The 13,334-nt window shown below is 40.0% G+C and overlaps 1 protein-coding gene across 3 annotated transcripts in view; it reads left to right on the top strand.

The window, feature by feature from the left end:
- Positions 1 to 11,836, top strand: part of KCTD16 (potassium channel tetramerization domain containing 16) — a 214,022-nt gene extending 202,186 nt beyond the window's left edge. For all 3 annotated transcript variants that reach the window (XM_070414696.1, XM_070414695.1, XM_070414694.1), the window contains exon 3: positions 525 to 11,836. In XM_070414696.1, the coding sequence (XP_070270797.1) occupies positions 525 to 979 (455 nt within the window). In that variant the 3' untranslated portion in view covers positions 980 to 11,836. The remainder of the gene's footprint in view (positions 1 to 524) is intronic.
- The last annotated feature ends 1,498 nt before the right edge of the window (positions 11,837 to 13,334 follow it).

The following is a 13,334-nucleotide window of genomic DNA, read 5'->3' as shown; positions in this document are numbered from 1 at the left end:
TCATTCCACTCAGACTGCTCTCATGTACAGCTTCAGATTAGGGTTTAACATCAGCCACAGTGAAACCAACAAGCATTTATTGAGTGCTTACTGTATGCCACATGCTTCATTCAGAACTTCGTTTGACTTATCTAAATCCTCCCTACAACTCCAGATAGTAGGAGAATCATCTTCATCTAACAGATGAGGAAACTGAAGCTTTGAGAATTCAAGGGGTCTGCCAATGTACCCAGGTTAGAAAATGCTATAGCTGAGTAGACTTACCCAGGGCTACCTGACTCCAATGCTGTGGACGTGAGCATTAATGATACTGTATTTCCCCTTACACAGCAGACTATTATCAACCTTTCCCTCCATGGGCCTGGCTTCTGGGTGCTCTTGTGGCAGCCCATCCTGAGTGCCACACCACTTCTAAACACATGGCTGCGTGTGTGTGTGTGTGTGTGTGTGTGTGTGTGTGTGTGTGTTTAGGGCTATGCTGCTACTCTGGGCTTTAATCACTTGGGTCCTGTGCTTCCTTGCAGGTGAGCCTTCTAGGTGGTCATCCTCGCACTGTGACTGCTGCTGCAAGAACGGCAAGGGTGACAAAGAAGGGGAGAGCGGCACGTCTTGCAACGACCTCTCCACCTCCAGCTGTGATAGCCAGTCCGAGGGCAGCTCCCCCCAGGAGACGGTCATCTGCGGGCCTGTGACACGCCAGACCAACATCCAGACTCTGGACCGTCCCATCAAGAAGGGCCCGGTGCAGCTGATCCAGCAGTCGGAGATGCGGAGGAAGAGCGACCTGCTGCGGACTCTGACTTCCAGCTCCAGGGAGTCGAACATGAGCAGCAAAAAAAAAGCTGTTAAGGAAAAGCTCTCAATTGAGGAGGAGCTGGAGAAATGCATCCAGGATTTCCTCAAGATCAAAATCCCAGACCGGTTCCCCGAGAGGAAACACCCTTGGCAGTCGGAACTGTTACGGAAGTACCGTCTATAGGGCAGGGCGGGGGTGGGAGGAGAAACAAACGCTGAGCATTTTGAAATTGTCCTCCTAAAGGAAGTTCATAGTCACTAAAAAACAACAACAACTACACATTTGTTAGGACACAGTGCCCATCGATATACTACTGCCTATTTACCTAATTCACCTTAACACGCACATCCACAGGGTAGATTTCTTTCCAGGTGGGGAAGTATAAGAAAATCTTTTTTTCTTACGTGTTAGTTTGTTAACTTGGTCCCATGTGCTGAGTAGATATAATGATAGCCAGCTCCGTGAGAGGAGCCCAGAGGCCTTGAGGGTCATTTATCCCAAACTGGTTTTTCTCTCATCTTCTACCTCCCTCCTTTGAACCAGAATATGGTAGAAAGACATCTGGCCCAGTGGCATATGTTTGATTTTTCTTAATTTTTCTTTTCTGTTTGTTTATGGGGGAAGGGGGTGGCAGATTTATATGACTTTTCACTCAAATCTATTATATGTCAGTTTATATTGACTCCGCATGCATGAGGATTTGTGGGACACAAGTACAATGCAGTGTGTACACACACAGTGCACGTGACCCCAGGGCCTGGGCAGCCAGGAGGTTGCCTGCTCCCGCAGCACTCGCTCAGAGGGCCTCTGCTATTTTCTTAAAACCCTTCTGGGAAGATTTCCCAGCCTCTCTTGGCAACACTTTCTAATGTCAAATAACCCTCATCATCAAGAAACTGTCTTCCTTTTTTTCAAAATTAACACCCTCAGGCTCCATTTTACCGCGTTGCTCTTTCTCTGCAATCAGAGAGGGAGAGAAGAGCTAGTCAGACATTTTTTGACTTTAAACAAACATTCATATCCACAAAAATCACTAATAAATGGCCCCACACTCAGCCTTCTCCACTCTGAGCTGAGCATTCCTTCTCTCACTGCTTTCCAAGTTCTTACTGCCCGTGTTTTATGGTGTGGCCTTTCCGCACAATCCACATTGAATTCTCTGCGTTCCCACGTGGTCATGGAAGTAAGAACACCACACACTTCACAGTTGAATCAGGGTCCAGCTTTTTATTTCCGAGGGAATTTTATTCTAAACACCTCCTAATAATTACTCATAACTTTTCACATCTACAGCGATACATTGTCACTTTCTGGTAGCCAGTTGTGTTTGCCTTTGGGGCTTGGCTGTGTCCATACTAGGATTGGCTGTCATTTCTCTCATATCTGAACAACCCAACTAGACAACTGGAGCTCCAAAACGGAGGTTTTGGCTTTCTAACTATCTTTCTTGATTACATCCTTGACCTTTGTAGACACAGCCAAAAAGAAACTGTTACTAGCCACCCAGCCATGTGACTCTGTATTCTATTACTGTACCAATAGCTCTTTCATAGACTTAATCATAAATGCAGATTAAGAATCCAGGTTTTATTTCTAGCATTCCTCATGCATTTCAGTGGGGACTGAAAAATAATTTGTTAATCATTATTTTTCTGCCAAGTACTCCTAATTTTTTATTGTGTGTTTGTGTGTATCTGTATGTATCATCACAGGTAATAAAGGCAACTGGATGGTGTCTGTAGGAGGGAACATCATGACCAATTGATTCTTTTTGAAATATTTCACTGATGCATCTTTGTATTATGTAAGAGGTTCTGTCTTGATTCCTGTTATTAGTGCCCATTAGTATATGGATATCTTTCTGAATTTTTGTAATTCTTGCCTTTATACCAGTGTGACAGACTCAGCCAATGTTTCCTTGTTGTGATGATTTGAATAGCGTTTAAAGTTTCACTTAAGTGAAAAAGAAAGTTTATTGGGGAGTTGAGTTATCAAGAGAATTATAATTTATGAAGTTAATTGCTTTTTCTTTTACGTATTTATATAGTATCAGACATTCTACCTTAACTGCAACATAGCTTTGTAAAGCCTACCAATATATCTTCATTCTTTTCAATATTTCTTACCACATCAAAACACCATCCTACTAATAATAGAAGATCCTTCAAAGAATCACAGAACTTAATAGGTCAAGAACAAATTGAATTGAATGAAGATAACCTCAAACTTAGTTAGGTCAATTGACTCTTGTGATCCTACTGGAAGTGCTATCAAAGAAACAGGGCTTAAATAAAGTGGCAAAGTCCCAATTTTCTTAAATTTCAGAGCTGACTGTAATGGCATCCAGATAGAGACACATGAGTAAGGATTAGAGAACTAGTATGATGGTAGTCAACCCACTACTTTGACTACATACTTTAAATAGTATGTTTAACACTTCAAAGAAAATGTTCATGGCATTATTTCTAGTCCCTTGACCTGTCATGAAGTTTTTTTCTGCTTAGGTACTCTTTATATCCCAGTGAACAAAACTAATGGTAGGAAATTTATTTTAGAAAACAACATATCACCTGGGTCAGCTCTAGACTGATGCCCACCCCATAGAATCCAAATAACTGAGACAACAATGTGTTCATTTGCTTGACTCTTGGTGTAGAGATGGATGTAGACGTGGTCAGGGAAAACCTCCAAGGAGGTACCGAGTAAATGGAAATCTTCAGTCCTGGTTTGAGTGGAGTTATCAGGTGATATCTATGCAGCCTGCAACACTGGACATGAGTCCTGGGTGAGTTATAAAATTAAATTCTCTAGTGGCCCTGGTAGTCACTGTGATTCAGGCCTGTTTCCTGAACTTAAAATTGTTTTAAGAACTTTCAGCTCAATTCTGGCCCTTGTCATAATCAATATTCAAGAAGCTTCTTGTATATCGCCCTTGGTTATGACAAGGGCGATAACTTGCTGATATGAAGAAACTAAAAGCATCCAGTGGGTCAATTGAATCAGGAGCCCCAACTTGAGTTGTTTCCTGTGAAATCCTGCAGTTCTAAAATCCAGGCACGTTGGGGAGGCCACTGCCTCCAAGTATGTGGCTCTCCTGAAGTCAGAGACATATTCATAAAGTGTTCTTACCCACCATCAAAAAGGGGGTGATCTGCATTCATCAAAAAAGGGGAGAAAACAGGAAAATGAAACTGTTAGCTCATGAAGGCTGTGTGCTCTCCCCCTGCTAGGAAGAAATTGCGCTGAGATAGGCCATAAAACAACAAAGTGAAGTGGCTTCCAGAATGTGCAGTGATGTTGTCCTTTGTAATTGTAGGCATAGTTACCTTACTGGAAACACATGCATGGTGAATTAAAATAAAAGGGGAACAATGTACAAACCCTAAGTGTTCCCTTCACTCTTTATTCCTCCACAGCTATGTTTACCCCCAAATGATTCATTTGGGGGGGACATATTGAATAAAGGGGAGTCCCTATGTTGTTTTTCACTTTTCGATTGGCCTGATATGATTCTGAGGCAGCTTTGTCCATAGGCACAGATGTGTTTTGTTCATTCTGAGTCCTCTTAGTTACCACTGATTGAGCTTCTGGATTACTTTTGCTTCTCTGGGTTTTAAATTCCTCTCTGATTATCCTTTGTCTGTGCCAAGCAAACCATGCTCCAATGAGAAAATCAAAGGCATATCTGGCATTTTGCAAAATTGCTTGATGCCAGCTCCCATAATGGGACCCAAACTTTGATTCTCACACATTTTCCTTCGCTACAATTTCAACTTTCCAACTCTGTGGTTCCTATTTGAGTGCTGGTATTTCTGCCATGCCCTGGAAGACATCATGCCGTGAACTCTAAGTAACCTTGGTCTTCTGGGTGACCTTTACTAGAATTAGTAAGACTTTCTGTAAACTTTCAGGTGAGATTCTTAGTTACCTCCACCTAACATAGCAATTTTCAAAGGAAAAATGAAGGCAGTTACTTCCTCTCCCCACCTTCCCTCCAGCACTCTGTGGCAGATAAATTTTTTTTTTCCAGTTTGCATGCTGGGTTATAGGTTTAGCATGGACCATTTCTCTCTTTAATGTCCTGATATTGTTGAATCTTGCAATCTCAATGGCCCACTGTTTCCATTTATTTATTTTCTTTTATATTGTCAAAATAACACACTAGAGGAAGAATCAGAATGAGCATTTTGTGTTCTGAGTCATGATGGAGTTAGAGGTCATTTGCACAGGACTGTGCAATGATTAATATCTGCAGAGAAATTAGACCAAATGGAACCTGCTGGAATGAGTCTGATTGATATTGCTTTCATCATTCTGGGTTTTGATGAAATGGTTATTGCACTCCACCCCTGCTAAAAGAAAAGAGTCTTAAACTTTAATAATCACAGCGTTGTGATACGACCACAGAGCTTACTTGTTTTAAATGTCTGTTTTTCTCATCTCGCTGTACACATTGAATGGGGATTCTTTTTTCGCTGACCTCCATTGCAAACTGTTTAGCAGTTGTTTTTTCAATACTCCGTGTGCTCTAAAACCAAAGTCATGTGTAACACTTGTCAAAACGGAGAGTTCCTTCATCCTAGCCCCAGAAAGTCTGATACAGAAACTTCAAGTAGGGCCAAGGAGTCTGTTTGGGGCTAGTATTCTTAATGAGTTGGATGGGATGGTCTGTGGCCTTACTTTGAGAAACTCTGCTATTTTAGAGACCATATAGGGGTCAGCTTTTCTCTCACTTCCTAGTGGCACTTTCTTTTCACTACAAATAATTCAAAGTATGCAGTGTTTATTATCTTAAGAGAAAAGGCCCAAAGAAGACCATCCCAGGACCAAGGTAGAGTAACTTCCAGGATTCTTTTGGCCTTTCATCTGTCTGTCATCCATAACCTCTTCTCCATTTTGCATGTGCCTGTGCCTTTTACTTATTATTGTTATTATTTTTTTTTTTTACCAAACTAAAAGCTTGCGTTAATATAGTTTTGTCCCTGGGTAGAGGGGAGCACATCTCTGAGTGAGATGTATCCTAATGATGCCCAACAGGAAATAAAAATAGTGCCCTCACCCAAGGAGAGTTGTTCATCTCCAGTCCCTTATGCAGTTGGAGTCAGAGGAGCTTGAGAGTGAGCTATAATTTAACTATGTGTAAGGCTCCTAGGGCGGGTGCATTAACTTCACATACTAACATCACCAAAATTAATATAGAATAATCAGTGAATTTAGCTGTATTGCCTCAGTGAAATCCTGAGTCATTGTCCAATTTGACTCAAGCAGGACTATGAAGCTCTCAGAGAGCTAAAGATCCTGATCCCCAACATGAACTAAAAACTTCAAGCAAAATCTTTGAGAGTGAATACATAGAAAAGGAAGACAAAGAAGGGAGTTCATAAAGGTGGTCATATTCCATGTGACATGGCACAAAGTTCTGTAACTTTCCAGTCACTCTAACCAGCGGAGATGGTAGTACTCTGGTTATTAAGATAGAAAAATTTTGGAAGGTTTCAACGGTCCAGTTGGTTCTGTCCATATCACAGAATAACTGGAGAGGTACCATTTCCCCATATCCATTCACTATAAGAAATAAACGAATGGCTTAAATTCATGCTTGTCAGGATCATCAGTGAGTATTTAAGTACGGCTGCTGCCAAAGGAAAGTGGACAATGGTTAATGACACTAATGAACTTGAGCTGCTAGTTCAGGTGATCGGGCCACAATTCTTTAAAATGTTAAATTTGATTCTGCTTGCCTTCCTTCTTCTACTTCCCAAGTCAATCCCTTTAATGCCCCTGCTTCCTAACCTTTAAGAAAATGTTCCTATTGTTTGTGAACAAAGTGCTTTGTTTATTGGCTAAAAAACTGTTAGTTCCTTAACTGTCACCCTTGCTTTATTTACAGTAAAAAGGCTAAAGAAAAATGTGCCCAGGCCCAGCTACGATCAAGGGTTTTGCCCTAGGGCAGGGGGCAGTGATTTTCCTTTTAATCAGCCTTCTAACTGCTCTTACAGGCCAACTGGAGGATTTAATAAGTCTCCTTCCTCCAGCAACCTCTTCCATCTTGTCAGTTTATTCTTAGTGTTGACCTTTAAACTAATTTCCCTGCATTTGCACAATAAAACTCCACATTACTCCAGACTGCCTCCGTGCTAATGTGGGCTCCATCCACCGGGAGTGGAAGCAGGATTGATGCACAAGTAGTGGAGAAGGGTTGCTTTATAATTGTGAGTGTGTGTGTACACACATGTGCAATTTTTAGGTTGGTGTTGAGTCAGTGGCTAATGCCCATGGTAGTATTATCCAAGTGCCTGGAAAAAGTCTTTGGTTACAGAGTTTAACAGCTTTTAATTCAGCACAATGGTCTGTAGAATGTCGAGAAAAGCTTATCTCCTGGTGTGAAATTCAAATAATCCAGATTTCTGGGTAAAAATCAAACTCATGTTCATTCATATAGTCAACTCAAAAACAAAGAAAGAAAAGAGAGGAAGGAAGGAAAGAAGGAAGGAAGGAAGGAAAGGAGGAAGGAAACAAAAAGGAACAACGCCTTGAAGTCTAAACATACTGAGGATTAACCCTGATCATCAGTTTTTCTCAGTGTGCCAGTGGTCAGTGGTTTATCCCTGTATGTGAGGGAAACAATTTCAGGAGACACTCTTCTCTGATTTGAGTGGGGTTTGTGCATTTCAGGCAGTGATTCTCACAGGGGGTTATTTTGCATCCCAGGGAACTTTGGCAATGCCTGGGGACATTTTTTATTGTCATTACTTGAGAGGTGCAATCGGCATCCAATGAATAAAAACCAGAGATGCTGCCAAAGGTTCCACAATGCAGGGACAGCCCCTACAAGAAAGAACTGTTCAGCCCCAAATGTCAATAGTACTGAGGTTGGGAACCTTGAGTTAAGGGTTGGCTCAAAATTTTTAAGGAATTCTTACCACATAGATGAAGATCTCTGGGTCAAAAGGCAGGATGAAATAGAAGAATGATCAGTACCACCTTAAATCTGTATAGGGTTTATTTGAAGCTAAAAACAATGATCTCTTTATGCAGATGTGAACACTGAGATTTAGAGGGAGAAACGTGTAATTTTTTTCCAGGGTTTCAGTAGTGATGGACAGGCCTGGAATCTACGTCTCTGTCTTCTGCTTCAATCTCTTTCTGCTTCTGAAAAATGACACTTCAGTGAAGTCATAAACCTTAACAGCTAAATATGTTTATTATAAAGCAACATCTAAAGACTGCTGGCTTACCCACCTCACTATATAATTTTTCCCTCTGTTCTCTGCTTCTCTTTCTTCTACTCCAAGCAAAAGGTAGCAAGGAAGAATCCAGCCCAATGCCCTCCTGAAAGTTATTAGCTATTTTAAATGGCAAATTCCGTTAGAGTTGGCATCTCCCTAGGAGATAAAAGAGAGACAGATCTGGAGGAGTAGTTTTGCCTACCACAGACTGTGCCTATGGCACAAGCCTTTTCAAGGGGCAGTAATATTGTAGACCAAGTATCTGGTGGGTACTGTTATCATGAACTCCGAAGTGGCAAGATAGTTTCCATGCCAGGAGGATTGCACCTGCAGCTGCTTGTGCTGTTTCCAAGTTACCAGGGCCAACTTCATGGGAGTAAAATAGGTGTATGTGCCTGTGTGTATGTGTGCATGCATCTATCTGCTGTTTTCACCTTTTTGGCTTTTTAAACACCTTACATTTTGTTCAAGACAGGTCAGAAATCCCAATATGACTGGCTGCTCCAAGCATCTCAGCATAACTGTTCTAAGTTGGAAAAATGAGAGGCAGCTACAGTAAAGAAACTGCACTGAAATATATGTGTGAGGTGTGTGTGTGTGTGTGTGTGTGTGTGTGTGTTGCATATGTGTGTTTATGTATAAAATTTTGTATATATGTATGTATGTATGTTTGTACAACTATCTAAATCTATATCTATACATATGTATACACAGATGAACAAATCTAATAGTTTGAAACTTTGAAATTTTGAGTTTGAGGGGTGATGCTAATGATGATGATGATTTATATTTGGTTTTCTAGATAGTTTAATATAGTTATATTTTCCAAAATTATCTTAAACTATGAGTGTATATATTTATTTATAGTAGAGAAAATATGATTAAAATACCTTGGCTTACCATCTATAGATACAAAATCAAACAAAGGTGCATTTGAGGAAAAGCCAAGCTTGTATAAACTGGCTTTCTTATTTAAACCATTTGTTAGAATTTCAAACTATGTGTTTTTAAACATGTGCATTAAAAAAAAACACACCCAAAACACACACACACACACACACACACCCCTCACCAAAAGAACATGAAGATGTTTAGGAAAAAAATAAGAACACGTAAGTGTGTGATAACACAAATCCAATGGTTATCACGCTAATGGTACTTCACCAACACATTGGTTAATTTACTAACTACTTACTGATTTTCACTTCGTCAATCATGGGGTTCCTGTGGCCCTACACAAATTGGAGGTGGAGCTCATTATCTGTTTAATTATTTTAAAACTATAGTAAATAATTTATATGTACATTGTAAATATATACTAAAGCTCAAGGGTACATTGTAATAATAACCAGTCACTTTCTAGACTCCTGCAAATAACCCTTTAAGCCTGTTTTATAGATACCATAATGGTTGCTCGAAGAAGGAACAACATAGTGAAATGAAAGAAAATATTAATGATCTGTTTTGGCATCCCGTAGACATAATGACCAAATGACTAAAATTTGGGTACTCTTAAGGATACAGTAAGTTATGTTTGCAGTCATAGCCACGTGCTTTGCATATTTTGAAGAATGTGAAAAGTGTTTTCCGTCAACCTATGCAAATGGAGCTTCCCTGGTGCTCCTTGGGACCAGTATGTCTGCACACAAGCCCAAAGCATCAGACACTCAGCCTGGCTCCCAGACCAGGGCTCAGCTCAAAGTCCAAGCACAGAGTCTGTCTCCCAGGGACCTGTCAGGATTGCTCATACAATCAGAAGCATTTGAAAACTAATCCAGTATGGTCATTCATTTTTTTTGACATAAGCTCCCTGCAGATGTGATCTTAAAAGCACACATGAAGAAAATTAACTTTGTAGCAATTAAATGTTCTAATTGGGTTTAAGGACCCTTGAAGAAGGAGTGATTGTTTTTCCCATACATTTTGGAGCAAAGGGGAAGGTTTTACATTATCCCTGGCTCCAAGTTCTTCTATCATTTTCTTTCATTTATTTATTTTCAATCCAAATGAGAATGTTGAATCAGGAGAATTTTCCTTAAAATATTCTGCTTAGTTTAGAAAAGGACAGATTCTCATATTTTTGTAACTCACACGGGTGGGGGGAGGGGGATAGAGAAGAGGGGGATACCAACCCCTCATGACCATGTTTCTGATCTAAGGAAGTGGATTCATCAATTACTGGAATAGTATCATACTTAAAACACAAACACAGGGTGGGGAGCTGCATGTCTGAGTCCCACTGCAGGCTGTCCACGGGGTCTGCCGTAAATGGGTCACCACTTAGATGAGTGATGGCATTCGGCTGTTTCTCTTATAGGGACTCAGTCAGTAAAATCAACTGCGTTGCCTGAAAGAATTGAACTAATGATCTCAGTTGAATTCCTGTTCCCCTCATCTGTCAGCACCAGCTGAGCACTGGGTCAAACCTAACAAAATAATTGGTCCAAATTAAGTCGACATGTTTAAATATTATCAGCACCATCCTGGGCACTAATAAAGACCCTGTTGCTTAGGTTGCATAGAGATCTCCAGTGAATTTGTCAGGGATTCTCAAGCTCCTCTTTTGCGAGAGGAATCGGGATTGTGCTCATGTTCCTTTTTCCTGACCTCATTCAAGTGCTTGACGACTTGGGTCAGTTAGTGGCACATTGATGTATACCAAGTGACACCCACTGAAATTACCTCTTCTCCTTTACAATGCAGTTCGCTTGTACATAAGTGTAATGTCAAATTGTTTACAGGTTCTCTTTGTGTGTAGTTGTGATAGCAGATTTAGCTCAAACTTTAAAGGAATCTGTTCAATGAATGGTGTTAAAATGAATGTGCTTATTACAATATAAACATCATTAATTATGGACTCACATGAATGCATGTCTATCCGTCGTCAATTCCCAGCAGCTCGGTTATTCAGCAAAAAGTCTGTGAATAGCAAGTATGCATAAACTACGTGACTCTGATAACTCAGTAACTGTTATTACCTTGGTATGTAACACTGTAGATTTTAGCCTGCTGTATTTCTTTCTTGCCTACTTGTTTTTTCGAGAGAAACATGGTAAATGATAGTACTACTAATTGTCCCAATGGAATTGCACACATTTTTGGCGATCATTGGTCCACCCAAAAGGCAACTAACTGCCTTCTGATGGAGCAATGGCCCTGAGCAACATATACATATATACATACATATCTATGTATGCAATATAGACAATGCCAATTACTACTGTCTATTCTCACTGCCAATGACACAAACTACTATTTTATTTGGAATCATTGATGAATATAAAAATTAATTTGCTATTAACTGCTTTCATATTCTGTTCAGTTGTTATAATATGGTAAATGATGCAGGTGCGGTATCAGTATTGTAAAATCGTGTGGTGAACACTGCAAAAGTCATTCTGTGGATATATTTTAAAAGGCAGACAAGATACTATATTTCAGATTCTTGTGTGAATATAATAATTACAGACATAGGTAACTATTTTTATGTGTTTCCATAAATGACTCCATTTCATATACATTGTAATTTAGCACTGATCATAATAAATAATTTGGTAACATTTAGTTGTTATATATCTATATCTATTTTCAGTATACATAAGAGACTGATGATTCACCATTATTTCATGCTAACGAAAGAATTCTAGATGAGCCCTAACCGGTTTGGCTCAGTGGATAGAGCGTCAGTCTGCGGACTTAAGGGTCCCAGGTTCGATTCTGGTCAAGGGCATGTACCTTGGTTGTGGGCATATCCCCAGTAGGAGGTGTGCAGGAGGCAGCTGATCGATGTTCCTCTCTCATCGATGTTTCTAACTCTCTATCCCTCTCCCTTCCTTTCTGTAAAAAATCAATAAATATATTTAAAAAAAAGAATTCTAGATGAAAGGTAATTACCACGTCAATTAGTTTATTTCTGGTTTGCTTGGCAGCTTACTGAATTGGGTATAAGAAAGACTTAATAAGTTGGTTATTTAAAATTCTTAGAATGAAATTTCAAGGAGTTGAGGCTTTGCCTCTGTCTTTTCTTAATTGGGTGGCTTTATGCTATCAAGCCTCTTTAAACCTCCGTTCTCCTATTTGTAAATAGGAAATATAAATAATAGATACCTCAGAAGATTCCTGTGAGAATTAAATTACATAACTCAAGTAAAGCATTTAGTACAGTAGCTAGTATATTAAGTAAATGTTCAATGACCCCCTACCCATTCTTTTTACTATTAATGTAAAATGCACATTTAAAGGAGAAATTTGTCTTCAATACTTGGAATATCTTAATATATGTATATCATTTTTCTCTTTAGCCTTTTGGGGCATTGCCTATAGAGCTAAGTATTCAGCATGTTTTTTAATCAAAAGGAAAAATTCTGCAGAGAAAAAAGAGAATTCTATAGCTTGGAGGAGCTTTAGAAATAATTTAGCTTTCGCTGCTGTGGGGTATATTTGGCAGATCACTTATTTCAAGCTACACTCTGAAAACAGGAAGGGAATTGGATGAGTACAATTTGGGAATGATGACCTTTTTACACCCTCCACTTTGTAATTTTAAAATGCACCTCATCATATTTAAAGCCCTGGGATTTATTCAGTAAAGGTGATTTCAGACTTTATTTAACCCAAAATCTCCCAGAACTCCACTCACCAAGGATTCTTCTAGTTTTGAGGTATACATTTTGGGAAATTTAGCCCAATCTCCTCCTTGAGACACAGAGAGGGGGAAGGGATGTGTTGAAGGTGTGTGGCCGAGTCTAGAGCCCCATCTCTCACACAGGCTAGGACACTTCCTCCCAAGCCACTCTCACGTAGATGACTTACAATGACAATGGCATTACTCTGAAAAACTCTTCTAAATTCACATCTGTCCGGCATAGACCCAAAGTAAAAGTCCCAGGAGGTACCGAAGGCCAGCCAGGAGCAAGGTGAGGACCCAGGGTAAGGAATCTTTCTGTAGACACAGTCATCTCTGAGATTGCTCAGGGACAGAGGGAGGGCCTGCTTGGGGCTCCTTGAGCTATTATTAGAGATGGTCACTATGGTGACACAGATGCTGGACCATGGGGTCCCTCAGCCACCAGAAAAATAAGAGCTTAGGTAGACCAAAGTGGGAGAGGGGTTTGGAGGAGAATTTTCTTCTGAAATCTTATGTGGGAAACTGGACTTTCCTCCCAAAAACTTAGAGAGAAAACCCCTGTGCTGATAAATTGTTTGAGTAGAGCCAAAATGACATCAAATTCAGGTCACAGGGAAAGGCTTTGCCTCCACTATCCCAGAATAATATGGACCATGAGGGTCAACATCAGGAGGAAAGTTGG

This window comes from Myotis yumanensis, unplaced genomic scaffold, assembly GCF_028538775.1.
Source record: "Myotis yumanensis isolate MYYU_CA2020_CCGP unplaced genomic scaffold, mMyoYum1.0.hap1 SCAF_5, whole genome shotgun sequence".
NCBI lineage: Eukaryota > Metazoa > Chordata > Mammalia > Chiroptera > Vespertilionidae > Myotis > Myotis yumanensis.
Note: the sequence above shows the minus strand (reverse complement) of the source record. Positions and strands in the feature narration are given on the sequence as shown.